This window comes from Arachis hypogaea, chromosome 1 (genome assembly GCF_003086295.3).
Source record: "Arachis hypogaea cultivar Tifrunner chromosome 1, arahy.Tifrunner.gnm2.J5K5, whole genome shotgun sequence".
NCBI classification, from domain to species: domain Eukaryota; kingdom Viridiplantae; phylum Streptophyta; class Magnoliopsida; order Fabales; family Fabaceae; genus Arachis; species Arachis hypogaea.
In genome coordinates this window covers 105,854,080-105,874,983 of record NC_092036.1, presented here as the reverse complement: position 1 = coordinate 105,874,983, position 20,904 = coordinate 105,854,080, and the positions used below count along the sequence as shown (strand labels likewise).

General features: G+C 32.2%; 2 protein-coding genes across 2 annotated transcripts; one reads left to right on the top strand and one right to left on the bottom strand.

Annotated features, from left to right (window-relative positions):
- The first annotated feature begins 9,995 nt into the window (after positions 1–9,995).
- Positions 9,996–12,161, top strand: LOC112707268 (uncharacterized). The gene is made up of 6 exons (XM_025758943.3): positions 9,996–10,131; positions 10,231–10,333; positions 10,857–10,996; positions 11,068–11,430; positions 11,530–11,592; positions 11,681–12,161. Exons 1-6 carry the CDS (start codon positions 10,075–10,077, stop codon positions 11,915–11,917), a joined length of 963 nt encoding a protein of 320 aa, XP_025614728.1. The 5' UTR covers positions 9,996–10,074; the 3' UTR covers positions 11,918–12,161.
- A 208-nt stretch (positions 12,162–12,369) lies between these two features.
- LOC112707259 (uncharacterized) lies at positions 12,370–19,279 on the bottom strand. The gene is made up of 17 exons (XM_025758933.3): positions 18,784–19,279; positions 18,341–18,438; positions 17,557–17,676; positions 17,237–17,326; positions 17,025–17,140; positions 16,484–16,583; positions 15,914–15,985; positions 15,787–15,834; positions 15,619–15,696; positions 15,422–15,541; positions 15,047–15,152; positions 14,468–14,631; positions 14,157–14,291; positions 13,578–13,708; positions 13,115–13,177; positions 12,954–13,032; positions 12,370–12,873 (listed from the first exon to the last, which is right to left on the bottom strand). Exons 1-17 carry the CDS (start codon positions 19,094–19,096, stop codon positions 12,823–12,825), a joined length of 1,884 nt encoding a protein of 627 aa, XP_025614718.1. The 5' UTR covers positions 19,097–19,279; the 3' UTR covers positions 12,370–12,822.
- Positions 19,280–20,904: the final 1,625 nt, after the last annotated feature.

Genomic DNA, 20,904 nt, shown 5'->3' with positions numbered 1-20,904 from the left:
AAATAAATATTTTATTTATTAAAATAAATAATTTAAAAAAATTATTACCAAGTAGACAAGATATATGTATTTATAAATATAAAAATATATTTTATAAAAATAATAAAAATATTAATAATTTAAATTAGACCAAACTCTTAAAAATAGAACATTTCAATTAATATGGAAGGTGGACGATCTTAACCATACTACTTCCATCCACCGGCGTTTTTTATTAGAATTTACACTAAATCAATTCAAATAATAAGGGATTTGAATCCCCAACACTTGCTTAAGCAAACTAGTGAGCTAACCACTAGACCAAGTTCATTAATTAGTTAGTTAAAACCGCATATTTCTTCTATTATTTTGAAACTGCTCATCTTTTCTATTATTTGAAACTGCTTATCTTTCTTATTATTTGAAATATTCTATTTTTAAGAGTTTGATTTAATTTAAATTATTAATATTTTTTATTATTTTCAAAAATTATATTTTTATATTTACAAATACACATATCTCATTTACAATAAGGAGATATATAAAAATTTAAAAAATACACATATCTCGATACGGATAAAATTATCTTATTTACAGTATAAACAAGATAAGAGATGCTGATATATTTTCTAATAATTTTTAAAATTATTTATTTCAGAAAATAAAATATTTATTTAATTTATTAAAATAAAAAATTTCCACATATTATTTGATTTATTGTTAATAAATATGTGTATCACTAATCAAATTAGAATTAAGTTCATTAGATGAAAAAATTTTTGAAAAAATTAAAAAAAAATATTTTTTAATATTAACCAAAATATTTTTCATAGAATTTAAAAAAGAAAAAGATCTGGAGACTAACTTACTTTCACTCTTAAAATTATTACTATTAAAAACGAAAGAATGTATAATTTAAGTAATAGGTAATTACTATTCATTTACCGTGGTTAACAAATTTAATTTGTTTTTATAATTATATGTCCTAAATATATTACTAATTATTTTTATATTTTTAATATTTTACATGTTTTAATTTATAAATTGAATTGATAATTTACTATAATTAAAGGTATCCCATTTTTTAGAAGAAAATATTTAACTTTGAACAAAAGACTAAATTAGAACGATATAAAATGTTTTAGACAAAAATAAAATATTTTTTCAATTGTAATTGAATGAATCGAAAACATTAAGGACATTAAGGAAATTAAGGACAAAAGTATATTTTATTCTATTATTAAATATTTGAAAATAAATAACAATTTACAATTGAAAAAATATTATTTTGGTCCATAATATTTGAACTAAGTTCTAATTTTATCCTTAATATTTAAAATATTTTATTTTTGTCTAAAACATTTTATATCGTTCTAATTTAGTCTTTTGTTCAAAGTTAAATATTTTCTTCTAAAAAATGGGATACCTTTAATAATAGTAAATTATCAATTCAATTTATAAATTAAAACATGTAAAGTATTAAAAATATAAAAATAATTAGTAATATATTTAGGACATATAATTATAAAAATAAATTAAATTTTTTAACCACAGTAAATGAATAGTAATTACCTATTACTTAAATTATACATTCTTTCGTTTTTAATAGTAATAATTTTAAGAGTAAAAGTAAGTTAGTCTCCAAATCTTTTTCTTTTTTAAATTCTATGAAAAATATTTTGGTTAATATTAAAAAAATATTTTTTTTTCAAAATTTTTTTCATCTAATGGACTTAATTCTAATTTGATTTGTGATATACATATTTATTAACAATAAATCAAATAATATGTGGGAATTTTTTATTTTAATAAATTAAATAAATATTTTATTTTCTGAAATAAATAATTAAAAAAATTATTAGAAAAATACATCAGCATCTCTTATCTTGTTTATACTGTAAACGAGCTAATTTTATCCGTATCGAGATACGTGTATTTTTTCAATTTTCATATATCTCCTTACTGTAAACGAGATATGTGTATTTGTAAATATAAAAATATAAGTTTTAAAAAAATAAAAAATATTAATAATTTAAATTAAATCAAACTCTTAAAAATAGAATATTTCAAATAATAAAAAAGATAAGCAGTTTCAAATAATAGAAAAGATGAGCAGTTTCAAACTAATAGAAGAAATAGGCGGTTTTAACTAACTAATTAATGAACTTGGTCTAGTGGTTAGCTCACTAGTTTGCTTAAATAAGTGTTGGGGATTCGAATCCAACCTTGTTATTATTTGAATTGATTTAGTGTAAATTCTAATAAAAAACGCCGGTGGATGGAAGTAGTACGGTTAAGATCGTCCACCTCCCATATTAATTGAAATGTTCTATTTTTAAGAGTTTGGTCTAATTTAAATTATTAATATTTTTATTATTTTTATAAAATATATTTTTATATTTATAAATACATATATCTCGTCTACATGGTAATAATTTTTTAAAAATTTATTTTAATAAATAAAATATTTATTTAATTTATTAAAATAAAAAAATCTAATAAGTTGTCTCTATGACATAGATATAATGTTGCATACTCTCTTTTTTTTGTGGGTCCAATGAATCAATAATTGTATACTCTAATTAATTCTTACCCATCCAAGAGCCATCAACATAAGCTACTAATGCATTGACACCTATCCTTCTACACATGAAGAAACAATTTTCTTTCTACACCATAGAATCCACCTATATATATATATATATATATATATATATATATATATGAATTATTTTTATTATATTAAAATATTAATTGTGCTGAACATTAATACTAAATTTATTTATTTATATCTCTTTATTTTATATTTATTTTTTCTTTCTTATTTATTTATTTCATAACATTTTGATCTTATGTTAATTTGGCTAAACATATATGTATTAGTAGAGCCATTAAGCAATTAATACAGACTAAGAATTTTTTTTTATAAAATTACAAACATATTAATTATAACCTTTAATCTATATTTCCAATAAATAACAATTATGATTACTATTAAGAATTTAACATATTCTATTATTATATAAGTTAAATAATTAATACATACTAAAAAAATAAATTTATCTCCGTATTTTATCTTCTCTGCAAACACAAATTAAGCTATATATATGATTCATTTACTTTCAATAATTTATGCATCAACATAAAATTTATATTTATATAATTGTACACATATAATCTAGGCATCAGGCTTTATTTTAATTTTTCTAACTTTACTTTATAATTTAATTTTAATATATAAATATCTAAAATATAAAATAAAAAGTTACCTAACAACATGCTTATTATAATGTTAGCTGCTAAAAATATATTTTGATTAATTTGATAAATTATAATAAATAAATTTGATCGCATAAATAATTATATTTTTTGTCAATATATTATTACTAACATTTTTTATTTTGTCTATTCATCATACTAATTTTAATCTAAAATACTCTTTACTAATTTAGCATATTATGAGATATCAAATAGTTAGAAAAAGTTAACAATTTTATTTTATTTTTTCAATTAACAAGTAATTTAAGATGAAGTTTGTTAGTTTCACATTAATCCAAAAGAGTTATTAAATTTAGGGTTCAATCCACTAAAATTATTCTAGACATTAAATTTTATTACTAATGATGATATCATTTGTTATTTGACTAGTTGTTTATCTATATAAATCAATTACTAAATTTAACAAAAGGTATTTTGGTCTTTAAAAAAAATTACAAGAGTATTTAAGTATTTGATATGAATTTATATCATAAAATAGAGAATTAAGTAGAAATTCAAAGAGAATATAATAGAAATTCTTAGAATTAAGGTCAAAGAAAAAAAAATAGAGTTTTTAATTATCTCATAAATACCCTACATTATTACATCATACTCCTATTTATAACATAATTCTCTAATTAGGCTATAGACTTAATACTAATCCTATCATTATCCTATCCTTCAAAATAACATTGTCCTCAAGATTGCGAAAATAATATAAATCCTGATGAAAATTGTAAAAACTAATTACAATCAATAAAAGAAAACAAGCAACTCTAAAATAATATTTTCTATGCTACTTTTAAAGGATATGCTGAATTGCAAAGTATTAAAATTGTACATTCGACTGCTTACTATGCCCAAGCTAATGGTCAAGTCTAGGCAGTCAAATAAAATAATAATAAATTTAATAAAAAAGCATATAGGGAGACAATCTCGGAATTGGCATAATACACTAAGTCAAATATTATGGACTTACAAATGTTCTCCAAGAAAATCAATTAAGTCAACACTTTATGAATTAGTATATGGGCGTAAAGTCGTGTTACCATTGGAAATTAACTTGCAAAATGTAAGGGTAGTAAGGCAGAATAACTTAACAGTCGAACAATATTGGTCGAGCATGATCGAAGAATTAGATGATTTAGACCAAGTTCGACTAAGGCATTAGATAGAATTGTCAAGCAAAAAGAAATAATAGCTAAGTCTTACAATCGAAGGGTAAAAAGCAAAAAATTTGCAATTAATGATTTAGTCTTGAAACTGGTAATTTCGACCGAACAGGTGAAAGGGAAGTGGTCACCTATATGTGAAGGACCTTTTATAATAGAAAAAGTGTTTGACGGTGATGCATACGGAATACGAGGTATAACCAGTAATCAAAGCATACATGTAAATGGGAAGTATCTCTAAAAGTACCATTGTAATCACTAGAACAAAAGTAGTTGAGAGTCTGATGATGAAATTTAAAATATAAACAAATAGATCAAAATAAGGTCCTAAACATAAGTTTCAAATCTTCTTGACGCTGATCCAAGTTTGTGGTTTCCTGAGCTGCTGTATCCTTGGCACTGGTAGTTCGAGTGACTGTTTCGACCAGAGCTTGTCGACCATTAATACTAGTAGTGTGAACTTGCTCAATCTGTTGAAGTTGAAGGGAAAGAGCAGTATTAGTTGCTGAAACTTTGTTCATGATTTCAAGTCAGCCAACTCTTTTTCTAAATTTGCAATCTTTAATGGCAATTGTTGCTCTCTTGTTCGAGCTTCTGACAAAACTTCAGAAACTTGGGACTTAGCTTTCTCGCATTTCTTCAATTGTGTGTCATGCTTAGCTAAGGCCTCAATTGACTGATTCAACTCATCATCGGCATCTTGAATTTTTGACAAATAAACATAAACATCTTCGATAAAGTAACTTAGAGTTGAATGAGTGTCAGAAGGAATATGGGGACTAAGGTAAGCAAGAGCATTAATAAGTCGAACCTTTAAATTGGCATCATTATTAATATTCTCCAAATGATGATTTAGACAATAAAGGATGATGTTGACTTGTTTGATGATCTGAGGGTCGGGGCCTGTAGGAGCAGGATAAGTGACTTCCTCTATGACTTCCTTTTCCTGAAGCAGTTCCTTAGGGATCGATTCTTTGGTAGCACTCAACTCTAGACCTGAGGATGTTCTCCAAATCAAAGTCAACATCATCAAAGTTTAAATCCCCCACTTTTGGAGAAGGAATAGTGAATGGTGCTTCTAGACCTTGATCGACAGATTTCTATGTCGATGGTTGAGTATGAGAAACTGGAGTTACTGCGGTAGTCGATCCAGACCCATGGGCAGGACCAGACTCTTGGTGAGTTTCCACACCACTTGAATTAGAATTGTAACTTGCTCGAAAATAAAAACAAGTCAAATAGCAAATAAGGATTGACTCGACGAATTCGATCAATAAAGAACGTACCAAAGGAAAATTCGTCGAAGTATGTGAAGCAGCAGTTGAGGGTGGATTCTAAGTTGGAGTCGAAATAGGGATCGATGGAGGCTGAAGAATTTCTGTTTTAACATGAATAGGTTCGTCAACCTCTGGGCAGAAGGGGTGTCAACATCAGCGATTTGAGAAGAAGTCCCTTTTTGGGATTGCTTTGACTGAGATTGCCTCGACTGCAAAATAATCATTATATGAAAGATAAGTATATGATGAAAGAAGTTGCAAAAAAGCAATGACTAAAGCATGTACCTTGGAGGAAATGGTGGGTCAACTCTTCTTTGGTGGTTCAACATTCATTAAGATGTCAATGGGACCACATTTCTTTGAAGTAAAGATCGCACATTTTGACCGACCTTCTTCTTGACTACCTCGACGCCAAATTGGCCCTTGGTAGAGCGATATCTTCGTCCAAATCCCAGAGTTCTTCAACTTGGGGAAGGTCGGTAGCAACTCCGGTAATGATGGTCGGTCAAGCACTTGCGTTGAAAGAAGTTATAATAAGATACTTTGAATAATCAATCTAAAAGGTATGAAGTACCTGGAGGATATCAAGGATCCTCGTCCAAGCACTCATTACATGATGAGTGTCTCGACCACACTCGAGATTAGTCGAAGTTATTCCACACGTCCTTGGATCTTTTTTCTAGAGTTCATAAATTACCCTTAAAGCCCCTTTTTATGAGGGTCAGGGAGTATATCTGAAAGGGCATTAGAAAAAGAAGAGTTTTTTAAAAGGATGCATAAAGGATTCTTTTTTGGCCAAAAAATCTTTAGCGCGAGCTTTGGAAAAAATCGGTTGAAACACCTGTTAAAGTGTACCTCCCTTTTCTTTTTCCATACCTCTAAAGCCTCGTTAAAAATCCATTTCACCTTCCTAAAGTGCCATTTAACTTGATAGTATTTCTCAAACTTTACAATTTCAGTTATGTGTTTATCTCTGGTCTTCTTCGGTGCTGGTGCAGTCTACAAAATAGTAGAAAAGACCAAATTAACAAAAGCTTCTTCGACAAAGTCACAAAGAGAGTAAAAGTACTTTAATCACCAATCATGAAAATTAGGGGTCGACAAGAAGTAGCGGGTGATATCCAAATGCCGATACCAGATCGACATTTTTTTATGGTTCAGGTCCAACATCTTGGTCAGATCCTCAACCTCTGACACTTCATAATGAACTATTGTGCTCCAGGGTCAAGAGAGAAGGGTGAAGGTAATGATTGAGCTATCCCAAATTGTCGAGCAACGTACTGAGGGGAGTAGGTGACAAGTTTTTTTTAAGGGCTCAGGTCAATTCTTGCAATAGACTAACAAGAAGAACTTGGGGAGTTAATATCCTATCCCATAAGTCATCGACTATTGCTTGGTTTGCTGGCTGAGAAGAAGTGAAGGAATTCAGGTGAAGAATAGTACTAGGTCGAAAAGAAAAAGGATTAGAAAAGTATGAGACATTGTGATCTTTTTTTATATCGAAGAGAATAGAGAGGAAGTGTCAAAAAGTACCTATAGAAGACATAGTTTTGGGTTTTGTCCAAGAAAACTGAGAAAGACAAATACCATCGATAAGGGTGCTAGGAAGCTCAGTTGAGGAAGCTGTGAATCGAGGTTCAAGAATAACTTTTAACCAAAGATTAACAACCTAAAGAAGACCAAATAGGTTGATCAAGGAGTCTCCTCGATGGATCTCATCAACAATCAAAGAAAGGGATTCATACAATTGACTCAGAATCAAGGAAGAGAGATCAATGAGTTTCTTATGATGAAGCATAATGGCCAGGAGCAAGTAGTTGTTTTCTGAATTTGGACTAATTTTGAACAAAATAAAAAAAGAATTGAGCCAAAGGAGAAGAAAAGCTACATGTTCACTATCGGAAATAAGGTCTCCCTTGGAACCCATGTTGTTTCAAATGAAACTCAAAATGGAATTAGACTTGAAGCTGATATCAAAATCATCTTCTGGATAGTCGGCCGACCATGAAACAAACTCACCATCAGTTGACAAACTGGTCAGAGTTGAAACCTCTATCAAAGTCAGACCCATCATTCTATATGAAAAATGAAAGTTGTTGGTAGCAAGACACTAAAAGCATAGACTCACCCCTACCAAAGAAGTCGTGTAGGAAAGATCAAAGGTTGCTAATTTTAGGGTATGAAAGATATTGATAGCTTTTCAAACAAGTTTATACACTCGTGCAAGTCAGGACATTCAGTATGAAAAGTAAAATCTCAAATTTCTAGGGGGAGTAGTTCTAAAAAAGCGATCAGCAAAATATAAGGGTTTTAATATTTTTACAGAAAATTAATGGTAAATGTTCTGGGGGTGATGGAAAGAATGAGAAAATGGATTGAATTTGTTTTGGAATGACTATCAGACCTAAGAAAGAATACAATACTCTATTGACTGAGAATAGAAGAAATACCTGGCTATGCCAAAGTTCAGAGGTCTCGACATTTGGATTTGGAGCTCTCAAAACCCATCATCATTGTAAAATTCAGTCGCTCCAACCACTAATTGGGAAGGAGGAATAATCATAACATCGTCATCTTCTTCGGAAGGTTGGGAAGAAGTAGCTACAACGACAGTGGCTGACGGAAGAACAGATGATGAAGTAGCAGTTGCCGATATAGGAGCCATCGAGGTGGCCACTACAAAGGAGGTAGTAGCCATGGTTGCCGAGAAAGAAGAATCAGTAATCATAGATGGTGCAGTACTCGAATGAAGAATGGGTTGAGAAGTCGTGGGTGAATTGTCATTTGGAGAAGAAAGATAGGGTTTTGGCTTTGAAATTAGGAAAGGAAGCGTTATATATCCTCGAAAAAAGTGCGCCGTTTTAGCATGGTATAACCAAAATATCTTTTTAAAAAAGACATGTTCCAAGCATATGATCCCAAACATATAAAATTTGTATTTTTAAACAAAATAGCAAATTTTAAAGGAGCAATTTTTTTGTAGTAAAAATGAGTTCCTCAACTAGAATGAACCTCGACTGTGAACTAAGTCGATTAGGAGGAGAGTCGAAGTTAGAGATTGTGCGAAAAAAGTTGACTAACGGTTATTTTGAGTTGAGCATCAAGATTTTTTACTTGACTCTCAGGCTTAGAGTGGGGAACATGGTACAAATTTTGGGGAATAAGTTGAAGGACGAACGTAAAAAAGAAAGGGAGTAACTGCCAAGAGCTGTCTTTATAAATAAGAAGATTGAAATCAACATAGGCATGCATTGCAACCTACTCTAAGCACTAAAATTCTGCAAAATTTTCTGCCACACTGATGCACGAAAGAATAAAATGTTTGTACATGTGAGTGTTGAATGTCATCACTTAGTTTTCTTTTATTTTCTTCATTTCTTTTTCGTATCTTCTTTTTGCTTGTTCTATGATTTCTTTTATTGCAACTTATTTTATCGTTTCATTTCTTCATTATCATTACATTTTTTCATTATCGTTAATTTTATTGGTTATTTCATATTATTATAAAGTTCTTTACTTGTACTAAGTTCATCGATTGAAGCTTTACAATCTATTGATCCAATAAAGATACTGATTAAGTAAATTTCAGGGCGAGCTCACTCTTTTGAAAGAGAAATCGTATCTGTTCTCTGAATAAGATTTTGACATAAGTTCATTTTGACACTATCTGTCGGAATCAACAAAAAAAATGAGTGAAACAACATCAAATTCATTATCTATATAAAATATATATTAATGTATACATTAATATATAATAATTAATTTAATAATTATTTTTTTTATATGAATACGATCACTTTTTATATTTTATACAACTATTAAAATGAGTAAATTAAATTAAATTATAGTATACAAGTTTTTTGTCGCTTTGTATTTTTAATATGGGGTAGAAGATGGTGTTTTTAAATAAGGTGGAAACTTTGTGTGTTTTTTATTTATATGGATACCACAAATAAGAGGGTTTTAAATTTTTTTTTTTTGTTGATAACCACAAATTTGAGGGTCAGATTTATGGTTTTAAATTTTTTTTAAAAAAAATATAAATCTAATGGTCAGATTTGAGTTTTTTTATTTTAAATTTTTTCAATATACAAATCTGAGAGTCAGATTTATTTTTCTATTCCTCCAAATTTGAGGATCCGATTTATTACTCAAAATTAAAAAAAAAAATCTATATTCAAAAAAAACACACCAATAATCCATGATGAATTACACACAATTTTTTTTCATATAAAAAAAAATTAGCCGTTTTTTTACCATTAATTATCAAAATTAAACTAATGTGAAAAATAAGCATATGATTATATGAAGAACAATGAAAATATAAAGGAAAAAATCTACAAAAATAAAATGGATAAAGGGGGAATAGGTGTGTTTGATTGTGAGAGATGAACTATGCAGTAGCAGCTCTGGTTGCTCCACCATCTCCGGTTTCCATTCTTTCGGTATGATATATTCTCTCATCTCGTTCTCTATGTTTCTCTCTCTCCGTCTCTCTGTTCATAGTAAGAAATTGTTTTCTTCTCTCTTTGTTTGGATCTCAGTTGAATTCGTTTGCTCCTGTGGAGCTGGAAAATGGGGTGAAGCCCATTCAACAAGACTATAAATGGCGCCTTATTTTGGCTTACGATGGGACTCACTATGCAGGTTTGCTTCATTCTTTTTCATTTTTTAATTCGGGTATTCCATTTCATCCATAAAGCTCTCAACTTGAAAACATTTTTTACTTGGGTATCTTTTTTTTCTGTTTCTCTGTCATGTTGAACCTGGTTGTTCTTTTTTTTTTTTTACCCTTTGCTTGTGTGTGTTTGTTTTTCTCATTTTCTCTTTTTCTTCTGTGACTATGGCATTATTCATTGCCAATAAGATTGCTTTGTTTACTAGTTGTAAGATATAAGGACACTGTGTCTCAAGCATTGTGAATAATTGTTCAATTTCAGTTGATGTCAATAATTTCAAACATTATGCCCATAATAATACAAGTTGAAAGTCCCAAACTTTTTAATCAAGTTTTGATCTTTGATGTAATCATAGCAGTAATCAAATCCTCCTCATTTCCTGGGTTTTGACCTGTATAGAAAGGTGCAATTTTCGAGTACTAGTGTATAAAATATGTAATTTAAACATGAATTCTTTGTTGTCCCCAATAGAGTGATGGTTATGTTTTCAGGCTGGCAATATCAGCAATCTCCCCCAACTGTGCAATGCACTGTGGAAAAAGCTTTGATTAAAGCAACAAAGCTTGAAAGGAAGGATCTGCGGTTGGTCGGTGCAAGCAGGACCGATACAGGAGTCCACGCCTGGGGTCAGGTCTGACTTTGTTCCTTTCATGTGGTTTCTAGTTGAAACCATTGAAAATTTTATAACTTACCATGCTGCAGGTTGCGCATTTCTTTACGCCATTTAACTACAAAAACTTGGAAGAAATTCATGCGGCTTTGAATGGTCTTCTTCCTACTGATATCCGGGTTAGAGAGATCAGCCCTGCATCAGCTGAATTCCATGCTCGATTTTCTGCCAAAAGTAAGATTTACCATTACAAGATATACAATGATAGCATCATGGATCCTTTCCAGCGGCATTTTGCTTACCATAGTGTGTATAAACTCAATAGCGCTGTCATGCAAGAAGCTGCAAAATATTTTGTTGGGAAGCATGACTTCTCTGCTTTTGCCAATGCATCCCACAATGATCGGGTGCCGGATCCTGTAAAGCACATTTTCCGATTTGAGGTGAAAGAAATGGTACTCATCTTGTTCTTAATCAGTTTCCTCTGGCTTTTGATACTTTCATGTGAAGATTTTAAGGCTTATAAAGCTGATCACTTCAATATCTATTTCTAGGGAGCTCTTTTGCAGGTAGAAGTTGAAGGTTCAGGTTTCTTATATAGACAAGTTCGAAACATGGTAAACATTCTTTCTTGTGACTAATTCTTGCAACTTGGCAAGAGAGATTGTATTCAGATAAGTTTCATGACAGCAATGACTTCTCCAGGTGGCTTTGTTGCTTCAAATTGGCAAGGAAGCTATCCCTCCTGGGATTGTTCCGCATATTTTGGCAAGTAGAGATCGAAAGGAGCTTGCGAAATACTCTCTGTCAGCTCCGCCTCACGGGCTTTGTCTTGTTTCTATCAACTATGATGAAAGTCACCTGTTGCCACCACCAGACTCTCCTGCTTACAGCTATGGTAGGCATCATACCATAAGAAAATGCAAGGTTCCATTCTATTAATAATAAATACTTTGAAAGCAAAACAAACATTCTAAGTATATCATAGGCCTGATTTTGTAACATTTATTTGATATTTTTTGAGCTGGAGCCTAGATTAGAGATGTAGCTTTTAGGGTGGTAATACCATTTTTGAAGATGCAATTCTGATGAGAATTGTGGATTTGCTTTATACAAAAATGCAATGTATGGATCAGTAGCATTCTCACGTCTATTTTATTCACATTCTAGTCTTTTAAGTTGAAAATCAAGTATTGATATATATTTGCAAAGTATTTTTTAAATTTTAAATTAAAATATTTTTTATGTTCTCAAAATATATTTTTACTAAACATTACATTCATTTCAAAATAACTATCACTTTTAACAAAAAAAAACTATACTAAATTGTTCCAACTCACTCAAAGCGCAAAAAGAAAAAGAACTAGGAAAAGGAAATAGCCAAACGAACAACATAAAACAAGCAATAATTTACTTATTTATGCTCCCAAAGAGAAAAGGACAATGTCACTAACAAAGGAAATCCTCAACACCTATCATCCATCATGGTAGTAATATAATTTACTTAAAACCATAGGGAGACAAATTTGGATAACAATTCCTCACAAGTCACAAAGCTGTGGATATTACACCATATATATAGATTAAAGCCTGAATAAGAATTCAGTTGGAAGCATAAGTACATAACCCCCTAGCAAATTTATTTTACCCTTTGCATGGGGCGGCTCTCCTACAATCATAGGGGCCAACTTAAACACCACTTGGCCAAGGGAAAACTGCTGCTGAAGTCCTTCATGGGCTTGCTATCGTTATGAATAGTACACATGCTCATGATGTCAACAGCAGAAGATTCTTATTTCTCTTATTTATCCACCATTTTTACCTCCATTTCTCCCTAGGAAGAAATCTTAATATTGAGTTTGTGAACATAAGTGTGAGTATGAATCATGCGCAAGGTTCTGCAGCACAGAAACACATTTGAGTCAGCTGAAACGCAAAACAGAAACATAATGCTTTAGGGAGAAGATGATCTGGATACCTGTTCCTGGGAGCGGAAATACATGAAGGGTGTATAATATAAGAAATTAGACACCCTAGAGGTATAAATATCAGCATACCTGAAATTGAAATAAATTAATGCTCATTTTTAGGAAATCAGTATGATATAGATGAAGAGGGCATCAAGAAGAAAGTACATACTTCTCAATTTGTCTCATCAAGTGACTTTTATCCCAGAGACCAGCACGGGATATAAAACCCCACCTGTTGCAGACAAATACAATGGTGTTAATAGCATCCGCGTTGAAAGGTAGAAGAAAGACTCTCCTTTACTTGCCTTGCACAATTAGACAAGAAAATGCCCAATAAAAAAGATGCCAATTTCTTTACAGCATTTTGAAAGCATAGAGCCAGGATTCCGATAGACTAGTTTGCATACCATTTATGTTTTCCATGATAACATAACATCATGACAGAGGATCTTTGATATTTTATAGATGCAGACTATTTTAAGCTGAGGACTGTACACAGTTACCAGTCAAATTCTTTCCCATGGCAAGTCAGTTACAAAAGTAAGCAACGTTTGCATATTTAGCCATGAAACAAGCAGATACGAAGGTACAGCCAAGAGTTTCTGAATCAAATATCAATAATTTTTGCTCACCTTGAATTGAAGAGCTCTCCATCCGCCTCAAGCATTGGAGCAATTTTCTCATCTAGCCTTTGCATAACGATTAATAGCTTTTGCATGCTTTCAGTAAGGTCCTCATCATTCATATTAGTTGCTGCAAGGGTCTTCAAGTACATAGCAAAACTAACTACCATTATTAAAATAGCTAAAATGGCTCACTTTAAAAATAATATGGGATAAGGTAAAAAGCTTTGTAGACATGTAAAGGACAAAACATCCCAAAATCACATATAATTATTAATTTGGCCTTTTAATGTCACAAGTTTTTATGATATACCAGGATTAATTATAGGGATATTTTGAGGAGATTAGTCATTGTATTGGATATCATATTTAGCTTAGGAAGGTCAAGGGGATTGATTGAGGCAACAAACTAGTAGTAGGAGCAGAGGTTTGCAACATAGGTACTAGGAACAATGCCTATATAATGCAAACGAAGATTTTAAAGGCCTAGTGCTTTCATTTTTCAACAATGTCAAGAGGTACTCAGCATTAATAAAAATGAAGCTTAAATAGTTTAATTCATAATACGAGAATAGAGCCAAAACTTACTTGTGCAGGCCTGTCATGACTCCGCCTTTGTAGAGCCAGCCGAAGTTGGTTGAAGAGATCCCCTAGAACCTCCTTTTGATTTATAAGTTCCACCAATGATTCTCTATGTATCCGGCTCCCGATGAGGGCATTGTACTGCAGTTTTAACATTTGAAAACCAAATCATGACATTTCATAATAGGATCCAGTCAAGCCACACAATATGCTCATCTTATTGCTCTTTTCCATAGAGAAATAAGATCAGGAAAGCTTTCATAGTTTAACTTTCTTTGCTCAGAAAAATGATCGGAACATAAACTGATTGAGCCAACCTCGTCTTCCAGTTCTCGACAAATCAATGCTGTTCGCCATCGCAAATGGACCTTGGATTGACTGACATCAGTGTAAATATGGTCACCAACATACAATATCTCATCTCCATGAATATTGAGAGAATTTTCAACCATCTGTGCACTTCCCCCCGAGTACAAACCACCTGCAGAAGATATTAGATCATGTACAGGTAGTTAAATCATGTGGAACGTAAGTGTAGCACATCAATAATTCAACGAATGACTGTGATCTAGATAGTAAACATATCCACAATCTATGGCTAATGCTCCATGGCTATTTATTGTAACGAATAGGGAAACAACAGTTGACCGAAAGATCATCTGTGACCAATGTATACAGGTAGTGAAATTTATAATGATTTTGGCTGTTACAAGAATCAGTACAAATATATAACTAAATATATAAGACTAGGTGTCTATTTAACCCTGACTCTTTTCTTTTCTTTTTTTTTTCCTTTTCTGAAGAATGTAACAGACTTCATAAAACAATGGGAATATTCATCAGACCCCAGCCACTTCATAAAAAGAATGTAACAGTCTACCAATTATACTAATTACCTGTTTGAGCCTTGAAGCAAGGTTTCATCAGACCCTCGCCAGTCACCACTTCATACATGGGATGTGACGTTTGGAAAAACTCTGGTTTTCTTGCTGACACAATTACCTAACCATCAAAAAGGAAAACATCCATTAATGCAAAATTCATTTCATAATAAGACAAGACATGAAGAAAACAGTATTTTTCTTTCCTCCAATGTCAAGACAATAATTTCTTTTGTAAATTATTCAAGAACAAAATCCCACGATAAAAGCAATAGGAATGGTCTAGTGGTGAGGGGTATGGGGAGTAGTAGTATGAGATCCTAGGTTTAGACCTCACTGCTGCCAATGTACCAAAAAGAATTAAGGAAGAAGTAACCAACATGAACTTACAATGTCAAATAAATCTCGCCAACCCATATCATTGGGAAGAAACCTATTAAAGGAATGCCGCATCATTTTGTCCGTATAAAGATAATCTGAATTCGTAATAAGCAGAAGTTTTTTGCCAGCCTGTTTCATGACAAGAACAGACTAAGTAGTAAAAGAGCATCACGTCTATGCAAACAATAACACATTACAGGCAATACCTCCTTCTGATCCAGAAGTGCCAATGGTAACTCTGGGTCGGGCTCCACAAACTGTTCTGGCTTAGACATGATCTCACTCTGCATAAATTCCACAAGTCATTTGGAGTTAACAAAGTACACCATTAAAGCACCATACAGGGGAAAGAAAAACTGGCACGAGGTGTTCACCTTAAGGCGACCTTCAACATGCGCCCAGAAGAGAGCTTTTCCAACAGCCTGAGATTTATGCTAATTGTAAGGAATAAATATCTCTAATCAAAGATAAATAAAATTTAAAATATTTGCACCAAATTACCTTATAAAGCCCTTTATAATCAAGGGGGCAAAGATCAGCTGGTATAGTCCCCTCGTCCAATCTGTCAACCATCTGAAAGCAAATATATATCATTAATGTAGTCTCATCACAGTAAGACATAATTACATTAAATACAGGGGGAACATCCTTATATATTGTGAGGGAAACACTGATATTCATGTTTTAAGTAAGAATAAGGTTGAGTAAGGCAGTTTATCTGAGCTTCCATATGCTCAAACCTCACATCTTAACATTTCTCAACTCCCATTTGTGTTCTACTACCTACTTAAATTTTGGAATGCCTAAATGGCCCCAAGAGAATCAACAGTGGAAACTGGAACATAAACATTCACTATCCTATAACCCGGTTAAGGTTCATAACACAGTTAATAATGCTTGAACAATCAAATAAATACACCAACAGAATAGAACCCATTACCTGTTTTCAAGATAAGACAAAGCCACAAAAACTAAAATCAGAATACTAGTGAAAAATAAATATTGTGGGATGATATATCTCTTCTAATGAAACTGAAAGTTGAGTGATTTTCAACAGCGAGTGCAACATACCTGCATGTAGGCCACAGCTTCAGACACAGAGAACAGTGTGTTGAGAAATTCCCACCGACTCTCCTTTCGCAGGTCCACCAGTTCCCTCCCATACATCTCACTTCCATTGCATATAAAGTTAAGAAGCACTACAGAAACTATTACTCCAGTTTTTGATAAATGAAATCTACTGAGCTATAAATAAGTACATGTGTGTGCATGTGTGTGTGTTACATATGCAAGAGTTGCGCTGAAAGGAAATCAATCATGACATGCTACAAATCTCCAGTTATTTCAGCAGTCAGACTTTCACAATTAACAGAAAATTAATGAAATACCATTACTGTATTGTTCTGGATATTTAATAAGTTGTCAACTTGCATTGTTCATTAATAACTTATGTACATATTCACTTATCTTGAATGCAAAACTGATGTATGTTTCAATAAGTTACAGCATTGTTTGATGACAGAAGCTAACAAGCAAGCAGCTAACAAGAAAGCAAGAAGCTTCTGATTGGATTATCAGTATCATAAAACAAATTACAAGGCCTGACATTTACCTCACAGCCCGAGTAGATAACATTCTAGTGCCATGCATAGCTCTTTTTATATAACCAAATCGATCAGCTTTAACCAAATTGCCTTTCTCTTTGTCTATGACCAGACCTCTAATTACCTGAACAATTTATGGTGAAATTTAAGATCATTTTGTACAAACAAGAGAGAACATCAATTGCCAAATGCCTTCAGGATGCTGGAGATAACATCTTACCAGATCAGGATCAAATGCTAGCCCATCGACAGGGTAACCCATGTTCCTAAGGTTTTCCATACAATAGTCATAAGCCCGCCCTTCCCAAGCCTGCAACAGCACAGGTCAATATCAGTCATCAGAGAGGTCCATAAACCTTAATGCAGATAAACCTACAGTTGCACAACACACCAAATAGTACAGAACCGTTTTTCTTACTTCTATGCTTTCAACTACATTGGTAAAGCAATGGTATACAATTGATAATTGAACAAAGGAAGCAGCTAAACTTGTAAGTTCATACAGACTATATGGTACACTAATATGGAACAGATGAATACCATCACATTATAATGGACCAAGGTATAGTCCATGTCATATCCAATGGCACTAATTGACCGCAGGTTCAATGTACGGCTGCAGAATATTCCACGAGGTGAATTTCTAGCTGAAGAAGGACTCTGCACGAAGATTAAAAAAAGAGTGTTACTTACATAATGAAATCAGGATAACTCCAGTCAACATCCCATGCAAAGAGAAAAAAATATATAGAGAGAAGAAATCAGTTTGCCGATCAGAAACAATGATTACATAAGACAATATCAAGTAATAAAGAAGTTAGTTGGCCTTCGTAATAAGGTTGATACTCCCATGAGTAGGAACCATAAAAAAGTTAATCACATCGTAGGGACCCGGACTTCTTTGATATACAACTGGAGCTAATTATCAGAAAAGCATGTACACTCTAAATGTAGTCAGGTGGTTCACTTAGGTTTTGCAAACCTAGGGGCAGGGATATTGTAACTTACCTTATAACAACACCCCTTTACGCTATCCTACTTGAAAATATTAAAGGTGGATCTTCACAAAACCATACTTATGAACTTATGGTATGTGTAACCAACATTATCAATTTATTCCTGTGTTGAGATGGATTTGATAACGGGTAACGACATAGATAGACACAAAAGTCCAGATAGTAGCAGACTGCTATCATATTGATCACACGTTCATTCATCAACTAATAGAACCCATAAAGTGAAGGAGACCACAGTTTCTTTCTTGGCAAACATATCACAAACTATAAAACGCAGCAAGTAAGCAAAATCGGTAGGCTTTACATACCGGAATACCCAAGTCTTTCAACAAATCTTCTGCTTCAATAGTCTCTGCCCTAGCCACTTCCTCAATTGGACCTTCTAGTGCACCATTACCATCAATTCCTACGAGGGAGAAACCATTATCCACTTTGTTTGCAACATAAATAACACCGCAAACGTTACCAATAACTCATTACAACCAAACAAAGGAGTAAACAAGAATTGTAGTAAACTAGTAAAAACCGAGAAACACTACAACCTTTGGTGGGAATGTTCAATATATATATATATATATAATTATTACAACATATGATGAAAAGAGAATGTTGGGTCCATCATGATATAGCAGAATCTAACATATAAACTGATAAAGCTATTCACTTCAACTAACACAACAATGCACACCTTAAAAAGGACAAATAATAGAACAAAATAGGAGAAAATTTTTTATTTTTCCTTTCTTTTTACCAAAAGCTTCGAGGTGTTCCAACTTAACGTTCAAATCGCCCTTGGTGCTCTCACCAAGGTAGTCCACGTCAGACTTGCCGGACGGCGTCACCGAGAAAACTTCACCGCCGACGGCGGACTTTGAGTCAACGCTGCAGCGACAGAGAGTGGCGGAAGAAGCCTTTGGGAACCTCACAGTGTTCACCACGCTATGAGAAGAAGGCGGGGGTTTTTTGAAGCAGCTGGTGTAGTTAGTGTTCGTGGCAGTGGCGGGAGCCGGAGATACATCGGCGCCATGGACGGCGAAGACGCCGAAAACCTCCGCGGAGAACATGTAATGGGGTTTGGAGAGAGTGGGAAACGGAAATTGGAGAATCTGTGTTGCGAAAGAGTGAGCGTGACAGGCAAAAACTGTGGATAGAGATTATTGTTTGTGTATTGAGACTTGAGAGAGAGAGAGAGAGAGAGAGTGAAGAGAGAGAAAGATAGAATCTTGGTTTTGGTTTTGGATTGGGTCGTTAGTTATAATTGCACGTGTGTCTTTATGGCCCAAAATCTTGGGCTTCCCAACACTTAGGTTCCTTTTTTTTTTCATTTTTGTTGATCGCTGGATTTGGGGCTGTTTTGTGGTTTCTCTCTTTCTTTGGATTTATGTAATTTGTTATTCTTCTGGGATGTGATTGTAATATCTGGATTTTCAAGGGGGGTTGTACAAATCTTGCAGGCGTGTGAAGCAAAAGAAATAACTTTTAGGTGTTGTAAAATAAATAAATAAATAAGATATAAAATAAAAAAGTATAATTATATAATTTGGTAATAATATTTATTATAATTATTATCTCAATATAATAAAGATGATACTAAAATTATATATATTGCAACGTATACTCAGAGAGATAAAGAAAAGAGAGTGGACTTGTTTGGGTGAGCTTTTAAGAAAATGTCTTTTCTCGAGTTGTCTATTTTTAAAAGATCTTATAGAGAAGTAAAAGTAATTTTATGTTTGAATATCTCATGTAAAAAGGTCTTTTTATCTATCAATTATGTTTGGGCATAACAATATAAAAATATTTTTTGTCTATTTATTACACAAAAAACATCTTTTTTTAAGGAAAAAAGATCTTTTAAAAAAAGATGTAAATTACACATTCTCAAAAAAAAAATTTTTCGATTTTACTAGTGCTTTTATTTTTACTACTAGAAATTTGCCAAACACGTTAAAAAGTAAAAAATATATTTTTTCATTAAAAAAAATCTTTTTTAAACAAAATAATAGCACCTGAAAAAAGATCTTTTTTAAATAAAATAATGGCGCCCAAACATGTACAGTGTATATATATATATATATATATATATATATATATATATATATATATATATATATATATATATATATATGTCTGAAACTTTCTCATTATTCATAGAGGTGAAATGTTTATTTTTTTAAACTTCATTTAAGTTTAGCTTAACTTGGGAGCTTCATTTTTTCATAGAAAAAATCAGCCGTTCATATAATGAATGTGCATCCACATCATCATGTTTATCACAACACTTTTTCTTGGATGATTATTTAGGATTATGCCTCGTTAACATTTTACTAAAGAAAAACTCAATGGGAAAAAAACTTTAGTGAACGAAAAAGAGTACAATATCCTTTGTGATGAGGACTTCTTCATTAACAACGTTGTCAAAAAAACCCAATGGAAAAAAATCTGACCAAAGGAAAAAGAATACAGTCTCCTCCTGGTATCAACATTATTTAATATCTCAAAATCGACGCATCCCAATCTGATGTACTAATCTTTCAAAAGAGAATTTTGGGAGTGACATTGTAATTAAATCTGTCAGATTATCACTTGACCAGATCTGTTAGACATCAATTGTCCGTTGATTTTGAAGATCATGAGTGAAGAAGAATTTGAGTGAAATATGCTTTGTTCTATCACCTTTGATGTATCTACCCTTAAGTTGAGCAATGCATGTCGTATTATCTTCAAACAGGATAGTTGGAGCTATCTTATGGTCAATCAGTCCACATGATAATAGAATATATTGAATCAAACTCCTAAGCCAAAAACACTTGCGAATTGCTTCATGTATCATTAGTATTTCAGCATGATTAGAGGATATTGCTGCAATCAT

Bases quoted from the DNA above. Each gene is read 5' to 3' on its own strand.
- LOC112707268 (XM_025758943.3), top strand. From the start codon at position 10,075: ATGAACTATGCAGTAGCAGCTCTGGTTGCTCCACCATCTCCGGTTTCC. The intron at 10,997-11,067 runs GTCTGACTTTGT...ACCATGCTGCAG, and splicing joins GAGTCCACGCCTGGGGTCAG to GTTGCGCATTTCTTTACGCC. The intron at 11,593-11,680 runs GTAAACATTCTT...TGACTTCTCCAG, and splicing joins ATAGACAAGTTCGAAACATG to GTGGCTTTGTTGCTTCAAAT.
- LOC112707259 (XM_025758933.3), bottom strand. From the start codon at position 19,096: ATGTTCTCCGCGGAGGTTTTCGGCGTCTTCGCCGTCCATGGCGCCGAT. The intron at 17,677-18,340 runs GTATGTAAAGCC...ATCTTCGTGCAG, and splicing joins TGAAAGACTTGGGTATTCCG to AGTCCTTCTTCAGCTAGAAA. The intron at 12,874-12,953 runs GTATCCAGATCA...TCTGTGCTGCAG, and splicing joins ATTTCCGCTCCCAGGAACAG to AACCTTGCGCATGATTCATA.